The sequence below is a fragment of the Manis pentadactyla genome, chromosome 15 (assembly GCF_030020395.1).
Source record: "Manis pentadactyla isolate mManPen7 chromosome 15, mManPen7.hap1, whole genome shotgun sequence".
NCBI classification, from domain to species: domain Eukaryota; kingdom Metazoa; phylum Chordata; class Mammalia; order Pholidota; family Manidae; genus Manis; species Manis pentadactyla.
This window is the reverse complement of record NC_080033.1, coordinates 14747258-14770214: the sequence shown is the minus strand read 5'-3', so window position 1 is coordinate 14770214 and position 22957 is coordinate 14747258. Positions and strand designations below refer to the sequence as shown.

Here is a 22957-nt window from a genome sequence, read left to right as displayed (position 1 = left end):
ACATGCTGAAGTTACTCTACAAGAAGATATGTCAAAGAAATAATCAATCTTCCCAAGTTTTCTTCCGCCTGCTACTTCTATAGCTTTTCTTCTTCCTTCCTAATTACAACCCTTAAATAGAATTCGTGCCTCATATCGAATTTACCGAGTATCATAATTCTTCCAAGTGGTAAAGATACCTCAAGACAAATGCTGGACATAGAAGCCACAGGGCATAAATATGCAAAGAAGTAAAAAGCAACCCTTTTCAAACAATAAGGCTTCTCTCTCACTTACCAACTTCACATTTCCCTGTATGGCCCCGGAAGATGACTGGTTAGCCAGAGACGGTAAGATTCCTCAAGGGAGGAACAACCTAAGACAGGCACAGTCGCAGGGGGGCCATCAGGGGATCAACAGAGGTGAGGCTTAGAACCTCACCCCCCCTGTTCTGAGAGAAATCTTCTGCATACGTGGATGTTTTATTGCCCTGGTCTAGCTTGGATTAACACATAGTCTACAGGCACACACCTGATCATCTACATTTGCTCTCTTACAACACTGAACTATGTTTTCTACCTTTATCTTGTATCTACCTACCACTTCAGCATGTTATTAAAAATAATAATAATAAAGAGAGAAATGTGGTATCCACATATAAATCAAGTATAAAAACCAAATGAGTATTCATATTTGAACTGACTGTTTAGAGTTCATAATGCATGTGCAAACCCGAAAGCTTCTGTGATGACTGCCTTTGTACTGTTCACCATGTAAGAACTTATTCACTATGTAAGAATTTCTTCTCCATGTAAGAACTTGTTTGTTATGCCTCAGAAGATTGGAGACTGACGAAAATTAGGCTTGGGGTGGATTAATGATTGTGCATTGAGCATTGACTCCCCTATACAGAATTTTATTGTCATTAACAACCATTTGATCAATAAATATGAGAGATGCCCTCACAAAAAAAAAAAAAAAAAGGACAGACTTCCAATGGTAAAATAAATAAGTAACCGGGATGTAATGTATAGCATAAGGAATATAGTCAAGATATTGTAACAGCTTGGTAGGGTGATAGCTGGAACCTAGAATTATGTATATAAATGTTCTACCACTGTGTTGTACACTTGAAACTAATGTAATGTAATACTGTGCATCAACTACCCTTCAATAAAAAATAATTATTTAAAAAAAAAAATGTGTTTTATTTGGGTGTGGAAGAAAATTGTAAAACTCTGTTAAAAACACAAAACTCTACAAGGATTCTATATTTACATTGGTTTACAAGTGTTTTGCTTTATTTTAAAATAAATTGGTAATGGAAATTGTATATAGTGCATTATGAATGTGGTTTATTTAAAAAATACAATGCTGAATTCCAATCAACAGGCTATAGACAAATAAAAGGCCTTAGCACTATATCAAAAGATGAATGAATGCTCATTTATATGTTATACATTTAAAATAAAATGTCTCAAGTACCAAATAATTTCACTCATCTGTGGAGTATAAGAAAAAAGAAAAAATCTGAAGAAACAAAACAGCAGCAGACTCACAGAACCTAAGAATGGACTAAGAGTTACCAAAGGGAAAGGGACTGGGGAGGATGGGTGGGAAGGGAGGGATAAGGGGAAAAGGGCATTATGATTAGCACACATAATGGGGGGGAGGGCACGGGGAAGGCAGTACAGCACAGAGAAGACAAGTAGTGACTACAGCATCTTACTACACTGATGGACAGTGACTGTAATGGGGTATGTGGTGAGGACTTAATAATGGAGGGAATCTAGTAACTACAATGTTGCTCATGTAATTGTATATTGATGATACCAAAATAAAAATATATTTTTAATTAAAAAAATAAAATAAAATGTCTCAAAAAGACATATGCACCCCTATGTTTATCGCAGCACTATTTACAATAGTCAAGATATGGAAGCAACCTAAGTGTCCATCAGTAGATGAATGGACAAAGAAGATGTGGTACAAACACACAATGGAATACTATTCAGCCTTAAGAAAGAAACAAATCCTACCATTTGCAACAACATGGAGGGAGCTGGAGGATATTATGCTCAGTGAAATAAACCAGGCAGAGAAAGACAAGTACCAAATGATTTCCCTCATTTGTGGAGTATAACAACAAAGCAAAACTGAAGGAACGAAACAGCAACAGACTGATAGACTCCAAGAAGGGACTAGTGGTTACCACAGAGGAGGGGTGGGGGAGGATGGGTGGGAATGGAGGGAGAAGGGGATTGTAGGGTATTAAGATTGGCACACATGGTGTGGGGGGATCATGGGGAAGACAGTGTAGCACACAGAAGGCAAATAGTGACTCTGTGGCATCTTACTACACTGATGGGCAGTGACTGCAATGGGGTATGGGGGGGACTTGATAATATGGGTGAATGTAGAAACCACATTGTTTTTTCATGTGAAACCTTCATAACAGTGTATATCAATAATACCTTAATAAAAAAACAAAAACTTAACTGGCAGCAAAAGCTGACCTGAAAAAAAAAGTCTCAAATATGTGTTTATTTTTTATTATTCATCACAAACTTTAAAAAAACTAATCACTCACAAATCAAATAAGCAGCTTCTAATATAGGTGTTTTTACATGATTTTGTATTTCTCTAGGATATACTTCTAAAAGTAGAAGTGTTAAATAAAACCATATATACATTTTAAATATTAATGTTCACAAACTGCCCTCCAAAATAATTTTTATCAATTTACACTAACAGCAATGTAAACTAGATGTCTTCAAATTCATCCACACTAGCTAACATAATTCTAAAATCTTTGCTCCTACAAGGAAACACTACCTCACTATTGTTTTAATTTGTAGTTCTTTGATTATAAAACTGAGGTACGCATTTATGTACCTTTTACATATTTTTTTGGTTCTTCTTTGGTGAATTACTTATTCAAATCCTTTGCACATATTTTAATTGCACTGGCATCTGCTTTTAAGTGGTATTTAGAAGTCAGTTACAAATTTAGGGCATTAAAGCTTTATAAGTATTTTTTTCCTCAAACTGTCACTTTATTGTCATGTGTTATCTTAATAGTGCTTTTGATAAAACTAAAAAAAAATTTTTTTATGATGTGAAATCTCCCAATTTTTCCACTATAGAGTCATTTTTACGAAAAACTTTCCAAAATCCTGTATTATACAAATATTATTCATAACTTTTAGGAAAATCTATTTGCATCACTTAATTGAAAAGATACCTTTATCTAATACTAATTTCTCACATATAAATGGTTGTATTTCTGTACTTTCTTTATTCGATAGATTGCACTGTTCTGAGCTCAGACCAATCTCCCTCATGGACAACAAGCCAAATTCTTAAATACTAAAAACTGAATCAAGCAGTATATCAAATGAATAATACACATGACCAACATACATATGACCAATAATACACATGACCAATAATACATATGACCAACTGTGAAAGCCAGAAATATAAAAATGGTTCAGCAACAGGAAATCCTTTACTATCAATTCTTTTAGAAATTTTCTTCTATAAAGTTAAGAGAAAAAGGTAATTGTCTTGAAAAATGACAAAAATATATAAAATCCAAAAGCCTCTCATGTTTAAAAATATATATATATCTGTAGTTACCTACATAAAGGAAGGAAGAGAAGAAAATAGTCACATTTAGTGTAATACTTGAAAGAGTCCCATGATGTCAGAAAGAAAAAAGAAACTGGTAGCAATTGTTCAACGTAGATACAGAAACTGTGGCTGACAAAGTACAACTGAAAATGAAAAATGGTAAAGGGAGACATAAATATGGGAAATGATACTACATGTAGTAAACAGCTTGCCTTTCCTCCTAGGGTGACAGGAAACTGCATCTCCCAGCCTCCCTTGCAGCCATGTGACTGAGTTCTGGTCGATCAGAAGTGACATGCCACAAATGCTACTTCCAGGTGGGTCCATTAAAGATGTCCTAAAGGAGCCTCCGCCTGTCTTTCTCCCTTTCTCTTTCTGTGTGTGTGTGTGTGTGTATATGTGTGCGTGTGTGTCTATCTGTCTGTCTGAATCTCCCCCTTCTCTCTCTCTCTTGCTGAATGGCTTCAAAGGATCCAGGAAAGAACTCGAAGGCCCTGACGAAGCCAAGAGATGATGAAGCCACTAGATGAAAAAAGGCTGCCTTCCTGAACGACAGCGTGCAGCAGAGGCTCCAGATGAGCTCACACCAGACTGTGGCAAGTATAAGCAATAATCTTTACTGTTTTTATTCACTAGACTTTGTTAAAGTGATTAGCTTTATCCTCACTAAACTCAGAGAATTGTTTTAAACTATTAGAATAACAGAATATAATAAAATGTCTAGAGAGATGATAAATACATGCAAATACTGCTTCTATATAAAACAATAATCAGCCAAAACATCTAAAGGGAAATAAAGCTACATAGTAAGGAAGATAGTGTAGCATTTGCTTAGGAATAAATAAATCAATGGAACAAAGAACAGAACAGAAACAAGGTTCATGAAAATACAGGAATCTGGCATATTATGGAAGTGGCATTATAATCAACAGGGAAGAAATGGATTAATCAATAAACAGTATAAGGAAAATTCCATGTGAAAAACTAACCTTTCAAAATTAAAGTCCACATGGAATACAGGAGTAAAAGTGAAAAACAGAACCTGAAAACTACTAAAAATAATACAGGAGAATATTTTTATGACCCCAGTTAGAGGAAGATTTAGTAAGCAAGACTACAATAAAGCACAAACTATAATGGGAAGATGGGTGACTGACATTATCATCAAACACTTCTGGGTGAGAGATGGTACCACAAAGGTAGAAGGCAAAGGGCAGTCTGAAAAAAGACAAGAAAAACACATTATAGAAAAGTGATTAATGCCCAGAATATATAAAGAAGTTCTACAAATCAGTAAGAAAAAGACAACCTTACTCCAAAGAATGGGTTAAAAACAGGCAATTCACAGAAAAGAAAAACTGAATGCACAATGCATTTCTGGAAAAATGTTCAATCTGATTAGCAAATGAAGATAACTTCAAGGGCATTTCTCTTATATCATACAGGCAAAAATTTAAGTTAAACAACGTCAAGGACAATATCAAAAACTTAAGTTGGAGAATATCAAAATAACAAGAAACAGGAACTCTTGCACATTGTTAGTAGAAGTGTAAATGAACATAATCACATTCAAGAACAATTTGAGTATCTAGTAAAATAAAATGTGCACTCCTATGCCCCAGCAATTTTACTTCTAGGTACAAATTCTTGACAAACTCTCTTTTGCACAGGCATGGAAACGTACATTGTTGCTACTACATGAAACAGCAAAAAATAGAAACAATCTAAATGGCCATTACTAGGCAAATAGTTACATAAAATGTGCTAAATTCAAAACACAGAACACTATACAAAATTTAAAACAGAAAGGAACTATAGTTTGTATAGATTTAACACGGATACATCTCAAAACAACATCATGTAATGAAAGCAAGATGCAGAAATGTGAAGAATACTACCTATGAAAATAAAACACATTTTTTACAGATATATAAATGCTTAGAAAAAATGTTTTTAAAACGAACTGAAAGGACAACACTGAATTCATGACTGTTGCTGCTCCTGAGAGCAAGAGGCAGTGAGGGAATGTGACCTGAAAGGAACAAAGAGAACCTGTACTTAAAATAGTTTCTCTCTTTTACTAGAAAAGTAAAAGCATGTTACAGTAACATACTCTATTAACGATGACCAGTTCTGTGTGGTAAGGCATTTGTTATGGTATTCCCTATACTTTCCTGTATTTTTAACTTTATCAATTAAAAAAATGTATTTCCTGAAAGACTTCCTATCCTGAAAGAGAACCCACAGACCAGGAAAAAGTGAAACAAAATGGTCAAGACTGAAACATGCCCTAATAAAATGACTTTAAAATTAAAGAAAGGACCATCTAGGAGACCAGAACAAAATATAAGGCTACTTATACACAAAGGAAAATTATCAGACATCAGACTTCTTCATAACAATATTCAGCACCAATACTATACTGTAAGAAACTTAAGGGAAGAGTTACGTACAGGTAGAACTTGGAGGGGGACATGTTTGCATGAATCTTGTTTAGAAACTGCTAGAGGACAAACTTCAGCCAATTAAGAGATGTCTAGAGAAATTTCAGCAAAAGGATCTAATAGAAAACACTGAAAATATTTAACTAGGAGCAAAGATGAAATGAAAGGTTGGAATAAACGTGAAAGAAAAGCATGTAAATATAATTACAGATTTTACATATATTTCACACAAATTATATAATTTCATTGGCTTGACAATGGAAACAGCATATAATTAACAAAATTTTGGAAGAGAAGGTGGGGAGTAAAATAAGCCTATGTATTGACTAATTCATAACAGGAGAAAAACCAAAGGCTAGTTTTTAAAGCTGACTAATGAAGTAATAGAAGGAATAAATACTGTCTAAAGAAAAGCAGCACCAAAACTATGAAGGTAAACACACTAGAACAAAATAAGTATCTTCCTAATTATTATAAAACTACAGTATTACACGACCCATAAAAGTCTAGGAAGCAGATAAGTGAAAGTCTTTTTTTTGAGAGGGCAGCTCTCATATTTATTGATCAAATGGTTGTTAACAACAATAAAATTCTGTATAGGGGACTCAATGCACAATCATTAATCAACCCCAAGCCTAACTCTCAATAGTCTCCAATCTTCTGAAGCATAATGAACAAGTTCTTACATGGTGAACAAGTTCTTACATAGTAAATAAGTTCTTACATGGTGAACAGTGCAAAGGCAGTCATATCACAGAAACTTTCGGTTTTGATCACGCATCATGAACTATAAACAATCAAGTCAGATATGATTATTCGTTTGATTTTTATACTTGATTTATATGTGAATCCCACATTTCTCCCAAATCAAATGCTGAAGTGGTAGGTAGATGCAAGATAAAGGTAGAAAACATAATTTAGTGCTGTAAGAGGGCAAATGTAGATGAGAAAGTCTTTTTAAGAACTGTAAAAATCAGAAAACATAACATAAAACAATATAAAATTAAGCCTAAACATTATCGAAAAGAGTAATTGGATTTTCACCTATTAAATTGGAATGATACTCAGATTGGTTCACAAAGCAAAACTCAACTCTGTACTACATATAACCCCACATTTGAAACAAAGTGACTTAGTAAATAAATAAAACAAAGTGATTTTTAAAAGTTGAAAATAGAAGAATGGGTAAAGGCCCTAAAAATATATAAAAAGGCAAGCAACAGATTCCACCCTAGGGCCATTGGAAGGCAGGCTGCTGACATCTTGATTTTAGCGCAGTGAGACCCATTTTCAGCTTCTGACCTCTAGTGCTATAAGGTAATGAATCTGTGTTTTAAGCCACTAAGTTTGTGGTAATTTGTTACAGCAGCATAAACAGCAGACAGTATACCTTTTTTGGGTGGGAATTTGGCATATCCTAACAAAACTACATATGCACTTATTCAGCAATCCCCCATCAAGAAATCTACTCTGCAAATACAGCCTTAGCAATACAAAAATACATATGTACAAAGCTACTTATTGCAGTACTGTTTGTAATTGTAAAATGTTTCAAACATACTCAGCTCCACACATTAGAGAGTGTTTGAATGAATTACATCTACATAGTGGGGCATTTTGCCACTATTAGAAAAATAAGGAAGACCTCCAAGAACTCAGATGGAGCAACTGCCTATATGTACAATTAAGTGAAGAAAGCAAAGTGCAAGGAGTATCTATGATATGCAACTCTTCATGCAGCATAGCAGCAGACACAAGAAGCTACAGAAACACCTGCTAATATGTGCATAAAAAGGACATATGTGAAAATAAAGAGATTGATCATCTACAAGGGGTTAACAACAAAGGGTTAGGAAGAAGTAGGAAACAGAAGCAGGACAGTAGCGACGAGGAGGGAGCAACACTTCTGAGGACATACATTTGTGTAGAGCTCATTCTTAGAAGCATAGTAATGTTTCAGATATCAAAAAAAAAAAAAACAATTAAAACAAACTAGGATGTGGTAGGACCCCAAAATACAATACTAACACTAACAAATGAACATAAAAGAACTAAACCTAAGTAACTGGAAAACAGTATTTTGACTGAATAAGACTAAAAAAAGAACCATATACAACTAATGTAATCTAGTTAGGAAATTTGTTTCTCCTATTTATCTTATAGATAGAATTTAAAAATTCATGATTCCATAAACATAAACAAATAATTGAATATATAAATAAATGGGAGAGAAGGAACAGTTCTTTGGCTACAGAACAATCCTGATTAATATATATAAAAATAAGAGAGGGAAATGGTAAAATCAAGAGTAGGTTAACACCAAATAATAACTGTTGCAGACAAGATGTAATGGGCCAATGGATGCCAAAATTAGTGGGCAAGAGTTTCAAAAGAAATTGCATGTCTCAAAGTATCTTCTCCAAGATACTTATTAACTACAAATGGAAAAATAGTAACTTTCCAATGGAGAGATCAGGCAGACACACCACCTTCACCAAGTGATCACTGATAATAAGACACATCAATTTTATGAATCCTTTGGTATGATGTGCTGAAAGGAACACATTATTTCTATGACACTCTTGTTGAAAAATGCATTGTCTTAATCTAATCATGAGAAATCATCAGATAAATCCAACTGAGTACAAGCAGATGTAATAAGCCATTTGTCCAAAGTGAAGCATATCTGAAGACTCTGGATTTATCCAAGAAGATATAATCAATAGATTATTTAATATGTCTGAGAGTCTTAAGAGATTTACACAATTGATGGAGGGTTGGGAATTCAGAAAGTTGTATATAAAGAAATATATATATGTAAACAAACAGACAAAAACCTTCCAGATAATTATTAACTTCAGGAAAAATTTAAATTACACAGAAAAGAGTAAGCTTGACATATGCACAGCATGGCTAAGACTAGTACCTAATAGCTATAATAATGGAAATCCTGAACAGTGATTCAATCAAAATTATGATATTGGTGAGATGAAAGGGATGGGAAATGTGTGTTTGTGCACACACATGTATTGGATTCAAGATAAGAAAGTGCTAAATTCTTATTTCTTAGTGAGAAGATATTGGATGAGGACTGAAAAACCTAAACGTGGAAAAACAATGAAGAAATAGCAACATACACGTATTTGTTAGGGAAATGAAGGAAACAACAAAAAAAGCTGCAAAAGTTAAGAAAATGGATCCCTCTAGGGAGAGGGAAACTGGGAAGCAGGGAAAGAGACTGTCTTTTTAAAGGGAATAAGCCCTGTAAAACTACCTGACTCTAAACAATGTGCATGCATAACTTAGGTAAAAATAAAATCTGTAATAAGAAACTTAGAAATGTATACAATTCTGACCATAAAGGGGAAAAAAAGGCTGGGAAGGACAGATTCAGGATATAGGTAGAGGTATCAGAGAGTATAATTTGATAGAAATAGGGGGAAACCCTTCCTGAAGCCTGGGGCAGCCTCCTCAAGTGCAGGGCAGCCTTCTCATGACCACTTGGGCCAGCACCTTCCAACAGCCCTCCCGGCCCAGCTCTCCGTCACTCACCTGCATACTGACCATCTGACATCTCTCTCTCCACCATCCAAGGTTCCTTCCCTTGCTCCAATAAGGAGATAATGTTGGGCTTAGAAATGGAGAGTCCTATTTATAGGAGAAGAAAAATGAGAGCAAGAGAGAGACAGACAGACAGACAAATCAACTTGCTATATAGCTGTTTCAAGACTCAGATTAAGCAAGAAAGGACATTAGAGGAAGGGCCAGAGAATGGAATAATGTTTGTAGGGAGGATGAGGACTGCGAAGTTTCTTCCACAGCAGAGGTTCTCAAAGTGCTAGAGCCGAAGCACCATCACCTATGAACTTAATATAAATGCAAATTCTTAGGCCCCAACCCAGACCTACTGAATCAGAAACCAGTGATTCTCAAACTTTAATGGGCATCAGAATCATTTGAAGGGCTCATTAAAACCCAGGCTCCTGGGCCTATTTGCAGAGTTTCTGATTCTGTAGGTCCAGCATAGGACCCCATAAACTGCAGTTTATATATATACATAGATAGCAAAGGGAACCACTCCTTTCTAACTCTGTGAAACTATTCACAATCATTTCCTGGGAACAGGAAGTAGAAATTCAGCTAAGTACTTCAGACCCCAGATATTCCCAATGGAGGAAGAAAAAAACGCCCAGAGGGAAGATTTTGAATTATGGGGAGAGACATCCTTACCAAGCCATACCAAGTTCCTGTAGTTCTCCAACATGACTTCTCTGTATAAATCTTTCTGAGATGAGTCCAGCCATTCCCACTCCTCTTGGGAGAAATCTAGAGCCACATCTCTGAAGGTCACCAAACTCTGAAATGAAAAATAAAATTCTTGTTTGCCAAGTACTCTCTTATCCTAGCAGAATAGATGAATTCTGCCAGAGTTCAAAGCTCTAAGTGGTCCAAGGGAAATAATAAGTAAGTATGTGCCCAGGTTTGTCAAATACTTTGAGAAAAAGAGAAATATTAAAACAGACCCCTTGAAAATTTCATATTTTTGTGAAAGGGAAAAGACATATACACAGGAAACAAATTAGCTTACAGTACGAAACATGAGTTTATAACATGAAAGTATATGAGCAAATGTTAAATTTATGTTAAATTTATGTTACAACCAAGTATAAAGAAATTCTTACAGAAATAACTCCTTTATATTCCTAAAACCAGGATATCAGATGGGTCAGAATGGTGAAGGAAAACCTTGAATTAGGTTTTAATAAAAGGATATGGCCTGAAATTTAGACTCTATATATAAGAAGAAACTTCCAGGAATGTATCCTGAAGAAATAAATGAAATATATATAAAGAGATTTAGATAGAATTTTCATTGGAATGTCATATAAGAAAACTGGAAAAAAACTTAACATGTCTAAAAATAAGAGTTTAGGCTATACCACTGAACTTGTATAAGCTGTATGAGGGGAAGGATATCTGCCTTATAAGCTCATGTATATTCAGTGTCAATCAAAAAACCTGCTGCATTGTAAATGCTCAGTAAATATTTGCCACTCAGTGAATAAATGGTGAAGTTTCCTGTAATATATCTGTATGAAGGAAGAATATGCAGTGCTTCACAAGACAGAGTTCCATCTTGCAGAGTGCAGTCTCATTTTTCATCAAAAATAATGAAATATCAAATATGGTTATTTACATGGATGAATGTGGCTAGAGAAGAAAAATCATGCACTACATAGTGCTGTATAATTTCTGTATGCCCCCTATGCTTCTCTGTGTCCTGGGAGACTGATCTGTAATGACTGCATTAATAGACTCCCATGCTCACCCCATTTTAAGATGGGTTCAGCCACCTGCAAGAGATGGGAGGAAGGCAAGCAAGGCACCGTATTTATTCCCTGGCTCCCTCCTTGCAGCACCACCCTGTGTGGTCTCCGTCCTTCAATCAAAGATCACAAGGCCCGGCAGGGGCCCTCTCCACTCAGATTTCTCTGTCTCTGGTTTCAAGGCTAAAGTTACTCAGGTTGCTTTGCTGTTAAAAGTCCCAGGGTGTTAGCACTATCCTTTGTAGTTCTATATTCTGACCATAACTTGTAAATAGTCCCATTTTGAGTTTCTTGCCAGAACCCCCATCGACAGTACTTCTTGGTGATGACCAGAGATTCCACAGAAGCACCGCTGGGCAACTCTACTACACTTCCCCAGTAAATTCACTCTCCCACTCCGCCATGACTATTTCATATCTTCTGTTTCTCAAACTACCATCAACTCCTCCCCCGTCCTCCTTTGAACTTCCTCATCCTCTTGCCCACCATCTGTACTTACTGAGCTGTATCACACTCATATAGTCTGTCCTCCCTCTGTTGTTATGGATAAAACTCTAGGCTCCTCTTCTAAGACCAGTCTTCTGTTTGTCTACACCAGGACACTGTCACCTCTCTCCCTTGTATCTATCAAGGAGGTATCAGATCTCTCCTTTGTACTACCAGTATTTTCCCACTTCACAGGATTATTCCTATTAGTATACTAACTGAGGCAATATCTTCCATCTTACAAATAGACAAATTCCCCTCCATGATCTCACTCTAGCAATTGTCAATTTCTCTACTCCTTAGTAACAAAACTCTTCCAAAGAGTTGTTTAAATCTGTGATGTCCAACAGAAATACAATGTAATGCACATATGCAATTTAAAATTTCTTAGTAGCCACATTAAAAAAGTAAATAGAAATAAGTAGAGTTAATTTAATAATATATTTTACGTAACCCAATAAATCTAAAATGTTATTTTAACAGGTAATTAATACAGAAATTATTGAGATGCTTTACATTATTTTTTTGTACTAAATCTTCAAAAACTGGCATTTATTTTATACTTAGAGCACATCTCAACTCGGAGTAGCTGTATGAGGCTACTGGGGACATTACTGGACAGCACAGGTCTAGACTCATTTCTATTCTCACCTTTTTCACCTTCTAGTCTCTCTTGAACCCACTGCAATGATGTATTCATGCCAACCACTGCAGGAAGTAGCTGTCTTCAAGAATATCAGTAGCTTCCAAGTTACCAAACCCCACGGTCAGTTCTCAGTCTTCAGCGTCCTCAAGCTCTCTCAGGAGAATTTAATTCAGTTGATCATCCCCTGTGTGAAACACCCTCTAACTCTTGACTTTCAGGACCCACACTTTTGGGGTTTTCCTCCTACATCAGTCCTTCTCAGTCTCTTTTGCTGGCTCCTCTTCTTCCTGTCAGCCTCCACGTGCTGGAAGCCCTAAACCCAGTCCCGGGACCTCTTTCCTATCTACATTTTCCACAACCCTACCTGCAAGATAATCTCATCCTGTTCCGTGGCTTTCGGTACACTAACTCTCAAACTCACTCCTGATACATAATCAATATCCCACCTGGATATACAACAGGTCTGTCAAAGTTAATATATCTAAGACTCATTTTTTATTCCCCTCTCATCCCACCCTGTTTTTCTACCTCAATAAACAGCATGGCCATTTATACAGCTGCCCAGGTGAAAAACCTCTGTAGCCATTCTTGACTTCTTTCTTCCTCACATACTCCACAACCAATCCCTAATCAAACTCCAGATTTTCTATCTCCAACATATATCCAGAATCTCACAAGCCGCAGTGCCACCACCACAGTCCTGAGGGCTGTCAACTTCCACCTGGACTTACTGCAGTAGTCTCCTGACTGGCCTTTCTGCTTCCTTTCTATTTTTTCTTTAAAACATAAATCAAGTCAAATAACAAATGTGCCAATGGCTCTCCTTTACCCTTAAAACAAAACTCAAAGTTCTGGTCATGACTTTCAAAGGCCTATATAATTTTTTCTCCAACTACTCTCCTGACCTCACAGTGCTCATTTTCCTCTGAGTTTGCTGACTCACTGCTTCTGCTGGAATACAAACATGCGTCCACCATAGCGACTTCATACTTGCTACTCCTTCTACTTTTAAAGCTCTTCTCCAGATCTCCACAAAACTTACTCCCTACTTTCACTGAGGTTTTTCTTTGCTTAAATGTCATTTCCTCAGAGAGACCATGCTCGACCTTCTCAGTTTAATAGGGCACTTGATAATCACACTCCATCCTTTATTTCAAGTTTACTCATCTCCACCACAACACATCATGACCCATCTAAAGAGGGTAATTCTGTTCCATCACACATTTGAGCAAAACACTGAGGAAAACAGATACTAAATGTTTTATAAAAGGATCATATGAACAAATAGTGGTGGAAGAAAAGTAGAGAGAATGCTCACAGGCTATTTGTGACTCTCTCTGAGGTCTGAAAGTCCTGAAAGATGAGGTGGAATTTCTGGAAACAAAGGGAAAACATCAACTTACCTGGGACATGGCTTTACAAGGTCCTACAGCCATCCCTCTTTTCTTCTTCAATTCTCTCTTTTGGAGAATAAAGTCCTGAGAAGGGAGAGTTAAGGACGAAAAAATGGCAGACCAGTCCTATGTTGCTAACTGAGACTTACAAAGATAGGCCCCTTTACGGTCCCCAGGGCCTCCCTACCCTCTTCCAGGATCTGAGAAAAAAGGCCAAAGCTGAACCTAACCTCTGTAGTTCTGATGATACTAAGGATACTAACCCTGAACTCAATGTAAAGTCCATCCTACAGCCAACAAGGTGGTTTATGATCTGGTCCCTGGCTGCCCCTTAAACCTAATTTTCTACCTTCCTTCCCCTTGCTCTCCCCGCCCCGGCACACAGGTTTCCTCACAGTCCCTCCGATACTGTACACACGGCTGTACCTTTTTGCTTTTCCTTCTGCCTGGGCATGGCCCACTCCCTCTTCTCATTCCTATCTGTGCTCAGTAGTCACCACATTAAAAGGACTTTCCTGAAAATTCTATCTAAAGAGAATCTTCATTTCATACTTTTTCCTTATTCTGATTTCTTTTTCTTCTTAGCATTTAACACCGTTAGAAAGTTACTTTTTTTCCCCTTGTATTATGTCTTTCCCTAACAATAGTATAAAAGCTAATAGAGCTAGGATTTGTTTGGTACACTGGTGTATCACTAGTGTTAGAATAATGCCAGAACCATTGTTAAGTGCTCAAAAAAATGTTGGTTAAGTGAATAAATAAATGTGTCTCCTGTAATATCAATGTTTTTATATTAAATGTTGTATATGTCATTATCTTATCTAATCCTCACCTTTTTACTGAAAAGTGAAAATGGAGTTCAACATGCTTAAACAACAAAAAGTCATAAGACTCAGACTGCAGTGTGGTTCAAAAATTGATCTTCATTCAAGAGACTACAATGCCTGGATGCAAAATACTGAACATAACCTGAGAAACCAATGCCATATATTTTCAGAGATGGCAGATGTTATGTTTATTACTCAGAAATGCAGCTTGAGGCAAACACTGCTGAATCTCAATGACAAATCAATAACAAGCTACACAGCCTGCAATGTTTTTTGTCCTCTCAGAGCCAATAGCTCTTCACTCTGAAAAGGAGCATAGTTGTGTTTGACCTAGAATTTAGGATACATGACCCCCTAATTTCTGGCTAGTCTTCACCAGCCAACTCAGTCTCTAAGAAAGTTATTTCCTTAGTATAATGCAGCTTGAAATTGTCCATAAAAACTTTTGCAATCTAACAGGAGAATCAGTGAAGTCTTCTCCGTATCTGGGAGCCATCAGTAGCATCTGCATAAAAGCTGCCTTTTAAGTTTCTGTTTACAAATAGCTTTATATCCCTTGGGTAATATTTCCCTAGTTTGAGATGAGCCATCTGTCTCTAAAAGGAGGTGATATTAAAGACTTAGATTTTATATTGCCCCCAGACAATCACTGACTCTCCACTCCTTCACTCAGTGGCTACATGTCCCCCCCAGCAGGCCAAAGCAACTTGGGCAGGTTAATCCATCTCTTGGAACCTTTCTGTCCTGCATTAACCAACTCCTGGCATTAAGTGCCACCCTTGTTCCTGCTTAGATTCTACATATACATTTGGAAACGAAATAAAACATCTCCATTAACTGAGAAAGTGAGAACCAAAAATTTAGCTCACTTGGTACCTCAGAGAAGACCCATGGGTCCACCTTTCTCAGCACCGAACACGGAATAGTTTTGACAAGGACAAAGCTAAAATCTCAAACTCCGTGACTGGTTGTTGGCAGGTTGGCCTTACCCCCCTAGACAGCCAATTTAAGTATGGTCTCAATACAATGTCCTTAGGTGGGGTCCTGACTCACAAGGGGATTGAAGGAAAAGACCCGGATTGGAGTTCCCATGTCCCAAAGAGGACCTAATCCAAGGTCCTAGAGGAACCAGGCCAAGACTCTGTAACACTCTCAGGACCCAGAGCCCCCATTTTTCACTTTTACCATGTGGGAAGATCAAGAGTTTAGTAATTGAAAGCAAGGACTCTGGAGCCAAACTGCCCTGGTTCAAGTCCCAGTTCTGTCGCTTGTGAAGTTGGCCAAGTAATTTTAATCTTGCTGTGCCCACAATCACAATTAGGTCCCACACAAACAAGCCTTTGGTCTCACATACACATACAAATTCTCACCCAATCACACACATACACATGGTTGAACTATCACACAGAAGGTCACACACATACCCAGTTGCATTAACACAAAAAGATGATGACATACAGTTAGTCCAACAGTCATACACACTCTCACACAGAGACATGGCACACAGGGCCACACATCCTGTCACAATCACTCACACAAAATTATACCTGCAAAGATAGATGGTCATGGGCACACTATCACACCTGCTGTCATGCACATTCAAACACAGTTACACCCAGAGACAAGCGGCCAACCTAAGTCACACACGCATCCATACAGACACACACACACAGATCACACCCGCAGCGTCCCCACAAACCCATACACAATAACACACAGCTGCAGAGGCATTTACACACAAACACACACACTCAGCTTTATAACAGACACAGTCGCGCCTAATCACACACACGGTGACACACGGATCACATCCTGTCACAGCCGCAGCCTCTCGCATAGGTATACATGGTGACACCCAGTATCCCCAAGCGGGGCCCGCCTGGTCCCCATCCCCGTCCCCGCCGGTCGGCCCCGAGGCCGGCCCCGACCCCTGGCTCCTGCGCGGCAGCCAGGCCCAGCTCACCTCCCCGCGCCGCGGGCTCTGGAAACCCGCCCAGCGGCCCGAGGCTCGCGACAGCGCCTCCCAGAATGCCCCGCGGAGCGAAGCGGGGCGGGGACAGAAGCGCGCGGGACCCCGAGCTTCGCGGCGGGGACATCCAGCTGTGGCGCCCTGGACGGGCCACTCAGCTTTTCCATCCGACCCCCGAACCACCAGCCCCAGAAGGCTTTGCGCCGCTGCCTTCTGGCCGAACTACATTTCCCAGAGGACCCCCAGGCCCGCCTCTGCTCCGCGCTGAGCTGCAGGCTGCGGGGGCCAGAGTTGGGGGCCACCTTGGGCGATCCCGGGCACTCAAGTGACCTTGGGCGGCAGTGTGTGAGGAAACGGTGAAGCTGCTCGCGTCTGCGACTGTGCCTGAGTGCTCAGCTGTGGCGGGGGGTATGTGAGTGTCGCTGCACACTTTTGTGGGGCGACGGATTCTGTCAGTGCGGTGAGCTTTTGTATTTTAAATCACGTCCACTAATGGTGGGTCGTTGTGAGACAGACTGTGGGTCCGTCATGCCGAGAAGGTGAGAGTGATTGTGGGTGTGTAGGAGGGACTGTGGCTGGCTTTGGGCGACCGTTTCTGTAACGGTGTTCTCATCCCAGAGGTCGCAGGAGCTCACCTGTGACCGGCGGTGAAGCGTTCTTTCTGGGTTTGCCTTTAGGGTTGAGTTCGTAGAAGAATCTTACTGTGTGTGTGACTGTCTCCAGATCTGTCTCAGCGCCGGCCATGAGCGGAGTCAGTGTTTTCCTCATTTTGCACGTAATGTGATGCCGGACTCGGAAGGGTAATCGCCCACTGATACCCTATAAAATAAAAGGGTTGTTGACCACTACTCTGTATTTGAACACAATGGGTGACCGTGGGAATTTAGGTAATAGTTCCAGTAGTTAAGGTGAGGCATAAATGCCCTCAATTTTGTGTTCGGTAACTCAGCCCTAAATTTATAGAAGGAAACTTTTTAAAATATAGTGTGATAATGATGCCGGGGTTCTTGTTCGCGGAGTCGAAGAATGAACTTCGCAAACACTCAAGGTAGGAGAGCAAGGCAGAGGCTTTTATTTAGAGAGAAAGCGAAAGGACACAGCTCCTGGCCCAGGCCAGGAGGGGACAAGAGAGTCCCGGGGTGGTGCGTTGTCTAGGGGTTTTATAGGCGGTTGAGAGACAAAGGGCTAGGGGATGTACACCTGCTAAGTGGTCCCAAAATGTTTACGTTTGAAGAAACACTAAGTTTCTTATTAGTCTTCCCCGTTATTTACAAGAATTTTACTGCTCTGATTTCCTCCCAGGATAGCAGCTTTCTGGTCTGTATCACTCAAGACTGCCTGCTTTGCTCCCAAGGTGGGCTGAGTTATTGTCTGTTTGTTAATAAACTTACTTTTTAACTAATTGGGTTTTAAGATGCAATCTTATTTTCAAGATGGAATCCTTCCTGTTTTTACTATGTTGTTTTGGGCTTGCTTGCTACATTGCCCAAGTTGCAAATCATTTGTTTAGGGCTGAAGGAAGAAAAGCAGCACCTGGGTATAAAGTTAGAAAAATAAACTGGGTCCCCCAGCAGGCCAAAACAAATCACAATGGATTATCTTGCTTTGTTTTCTTACGGAAGCCCTCACCCTACTCTGTCTAAGCCCATGGTCCCTGTCTCAATAACTACCATTTGGGCCCCAGGATTAACTCCGTGAAGATTGGTCAGGCGGTTCATTTCAGCAGCAGATATTAAAGTTAGTTCAGCACCTGTGATGTAGTAGTGGTGCAAAAGCCAGTTATCACCTTTTTTGAGGTCTAAATTTTTTATTAAAGTCTGAATTTCCAATTGGTGCAAATTCTAAACCTCTTTTTTGGTTTTCTGTATCCAAGCTTGTTCTTTTTCTTCTTTCCATCCCTCTTTCCTTTCTTCATTTATTTACTGGTTGGTGAATATTAGATGTACATCAGGGAGGTCCTCTCTCTCTAGCCTGCTCATATGTGTAGTAAGATTGTTCCTCCGGAGTACCTTAACTCAGTTTATCATCAGAATTAAGTGCCTCCACCAGGGTAATTGTTGAATTACCTCCTTGACTGTGCCACAGGGATGAGATGGGTACTTTATACTATAACCCTGAAGATCAAAATCTTTTTTGGCAACAGAGGCCTAGGTAGCATTAAAGATATTCTACTGTAGGGTCCTTGTGAGCCACCTTTTATGAGGGTGATCTCAGCATACCACATGATTGCTCATTTCCACATGATTCACTACCCAGTGGGCCCATATATTGTGTAGGGTATCAGTCTTTCCCTTGAGCACACTATAGAATGGGAACCAATTCCTGGCCGATATGCACAATCACAGGATAAGACATTCCGCTGAGCGTAATGTCAGTCACAGCTTATGCTGATATGCAGACAACATGATTCACAGAAACACAACAGATAGGTATTTGCTGAGATGTACTACCCAGGACCACTTTAAAGATGTCCTTAATCCCATACTGTTGGTCCTATATGCCAATAATCTAAACTTCTAATTTACGTCAGTCAAATCCATAACAGAGATGTGGGATAACTCAGCAAGCTTAGTACAACACACGAGCCATCAAGCGGAAGTTCAAAGTTGTGCTCGCTAGTAGGCGGCAGTGCCAGGCAGCAAGTCAAAGCTAGAGAAGACCCTGTGATGGTCATTATCTAGAAATTCTGGTCATCCTGAATTGGTGAGGTGGACCCCCACCCAACATTTATTTTGGATTTTGAGATTGATGACAGTATACATATACCAAGAAGGTATAAAAAGCTTATTAGACACATAATGAAGCCTATTGTGGAGAGCAGGATGGATCTCATGCAGGTCCTGAAATCCCTGTTGAGAACAAGGGAAGGAGACTGGCTTGGGATTTTCATGGAAGAGGGTGAGGCTGAGCTAGGGTTCCCATGCAGGGTGTGTACTTCTCACTGGTATCAAAGGAGGGAACATCCAGGCTTACTTATCAGCAAGCCTCAATGTTCAGCAGAAGTGGAAGAGGGGTTGATGAAACTTAAAAACTATCAGCAGTTAAACATCAAAAATGGAGTCAGACACTTTATTACAGATAGACATATACATCAGTGAAGTCGAACTTGAGTCCAGAAACCCTTATTTTTAGAGATTTGTTTTCAACAAAAGTGCCAAGGCAATTCATTGTGAAAGGATAGACTTTTCAACAAATGGTGCTGGGACAACTGGATACCCACATGCAAAAGGGTAGATTTAGACCCATATCCCACACATACTCAAACATACATTAACTAAAAATGGATCACAGACTAAAATGAAAGAGCTGAAAGTTTTATTTTTTTGGAAGAAAATGTAAGACAGTATGGAGATCTTGAGTCAGGCAAATATTTTTCAGATGCCACAACAGAAGCACAGTCCATGAGTGAAAAATTGGGCTTTGTCAAAATTAGAAACATGTATGTGTCCATAGACCCCACTAAAAAATAAAGACAAGTAACTGACAGGGAAAATATTTACAAAACATGTATCTGATAAAGGACTTAAATCCAGAATTTATAAAGAGCTCTTTCAACTCAAGGAGACGACCAACATCTCAGTTTTTTAAAAATGGGTATGAACAGACATTATCCCAAAGAATATATAACAGCTCTTAAATACATGAAAAGATTCTCAACATCCTTACTCATTAGGGAAATGCAAATTAAAATCATTTCATCCCCACTGAAGTGGATATAATAAATGAGACAGAAAATAACAAATGTTGGCAAGGATGTACATAAATGGAATCTTCATGTATGAGAATGTAAAATCATGAAGCCAACTTGGAAAACAGTTAAACACAAATAAGCAAAATTACATATAACCTGTCAACTCCTAAGAAAATGAAAACATGACCACACAAACACTGTAGATAAATGTGTGGGGTGAAGAGTGGGAATGGGGATTAACTGTGGGAATGGGGATGAGCTTCTGCTCATCCAATGATAACATTAAGGAAATGATTAGGCAAGCCACAAAATGGAAGAAAGTGTTCACAAACTTTCTTACAAAGGACTTATAACCAGAATATAAAACTCCTATAACTAAAAAAATCAAACAACCCTAACAAAAATTTGCAAAAGATCAGACAGATCACAAAGAACGATGTATGAATGATCGACAAGCACTTGAAAAGTACTCAACATCATTAATAATCAGAGAAAGACAAACATAAAACCACAAGGTTTTTACACATCCACTAGAATGGGTAAAATTTAAAAGATTGGTAATATCAAATGTGGGTCAACTGGAATATACATTGTTTATGTTTAATGTAAGATGGTATAGTAATTTTGGAAAGAAGTTTGGCAGTTTCTTATAAAACTAAACACATTTCAACCTTACCACCCAACAATTCCACCCCTGGATATTTACTTGAGAAATAAAAACAACTTACACACTGATGTCTTAAGCAGCTTTATTCCTAGCAAGCACAAAACCACCAAATGTTCTACATATGAATAGCCAAACAAATTGTGGCTTATTATAGAAATGGAATATTACTAAGCAGTGAAAGTAATAAACTGGGTATTTGCAAAACATTGATGAATTATAGAAGCATTAACCTGAGTGAATGAAGCGTCACACAAAAAGTATATACTCTATCTTTCCAATTAAATTGTAAAACAGAAAAGTGATCCAAGCAAAAATACAGGACAATTTTCGTTTCTGGGATGGAGGGGTCACATGACTAGAGTCACTTGACAGAACTTTTTACACAAATGAAAATATCTGATTTTCAGTTGTATGACTGTATACATATAAGATACACCACCACAAATTTTTAGGATCTTTCTGATTTAAATCAGGTATGACAAATTTGCCTTTTAGTTTGCTTCATCTGATCCAGATAGATCACAAAAATACCCATATCCATCCAGAGAGAAAAATGATGTTATTTACCCATGCCATCAGAGTCTCTATTTTATTCCTTCCACACATTTGCTTATATTCCTAATCCCTTTCCTCTCTAGAATCACTAGACTCTCAAGGCCTGGCATGCTTTTTCCATTATCCTTTCGGTTTGTAATAGTTTCAAAGTTCTAGAGTCTGTCTTATTCTGATAATTAAGGAGATTGATGCATTAAACTCATTCACATTAACTTTATGCCAAGTTTAGAGGTACATTCTTCAAATTATTGACATATTTATACCATGTTTTATGTTTCAATATTCAGTGCACTTAAACTTGCAAAGGGTTGAAGGAAGATGAATTCATTAGAAAGAATGGGTAGAGGGGATAGAATTAAAGAAGTGTAGGATGTACATTGACAACTGGATGTAAGGTGTAAAGGAAAGGCATGGGTCAGTAATGTCTCACATGTATCTTCCCACACAATCAGGTAGATAATGATGCCAGTTATTGAAATAAAGAACCCTGAAGAATGATTAGATTAAGGATAAATGTGTTCTGTTTTGGACATGTTCAGTTTGAGGTCTCTGCAGGGCATGGAACAGGAGATCTCAAATAATGCTAGATAGATAGACCTAAAATTCAGGAGAGAGACCCAAAGCGGAGATTTGGGTTATATTAGCAATTTGACTTACTACTGATAACAAAATGCGTGGAGGGCTTGTACTTAGCAAAAATATATATAAACACATTTTTTTCCTCCAAATTCTCTTTTTCCCAGTAACCCACCCCCATTCAGGCAATAAGGCTTGATCATAAGACACTCATTGCATCAAGAGCGTTGATAATCACCTTACTAAATAAGTGAGTTTTGCATAAGTCCCCACTTAATTAACAAGGCCTTTTTATCACCTAGCATCTGATGGGCTTTACCAGTAAATCTCTTGTGTACATCTTCCTTAGTTTTTTTTGTTACATGTATCCTTAAATTTTACCAGTTTGTTTCTAATTTTAATTTTCTCCAAAGTACAAATTCCCTACTGCTTTGTTAACATTAAAGGTTTGAAATGTCCTCCAATACAGAATAAGATTTAATAACTGACTAAAATACCTGTCACAGCTGATGCACGCTTAGGTTTGCTTGCCACGTGAGTTATCTGTTGGTTCAGTGAACTCTTAGTATTTTCAAAATGCTATTGCATACTTAATAGGTTTGGAAGTTTTCTTCCAAAACTCCAAGAATCATTTGATATTTACTTAATTTATCTTTTATTTAAGTGCTAGTCCACAATCATTGTGTTAGTAAAATTTATGTCTAGTATGACTTTTTAAAATGAGAAGGATAGAGTATTTGCTAAAGAATCTCCCATACTT

At 38.2% G+C, this 22957-nt stretch overlaps 1 protein-coding gene across 2 annotated transcripts in view; it reads right to left on the bottom strand.

The window, feature by feature from the left end:
* ZNF527 (zinc finger protein 527) overlaps window positions 1–16909 on the bottom strand; it is a 46232-nt gene extending 29323 nt beyond the window's left edge. Inside the window, exons 1-4 of one of the 2 annotated variants that reach the window (XM_036885740.2) lie at window positions 16703–16883; window positions 13922–13996; window positions 10290–10416; window positions 9612–9707 (exon numbers count right to left, since the gene is read on the bottom strand). In XM_036885740.2, coding sequence (XP_036741635.2) covers window positions 9612–9707; window positions 10290–10416; window positions 13922–13954 — 256 coding nt within the window. In that variant the 5' untranslated portion in view covers window positions 13955–13996; window positions 16703–16883. Of the gene's footprint in view, window positions 1–9611; window positions 9708–10289; window positions 10417–13921; window positions 13997–16702 lie in introns of both variants that reach the window. The other variant, XM_057493465.1, reaches the window with a different exon arrangement.
* Window positions 16910–22957: the final 6048 nt, after the last annotated feature.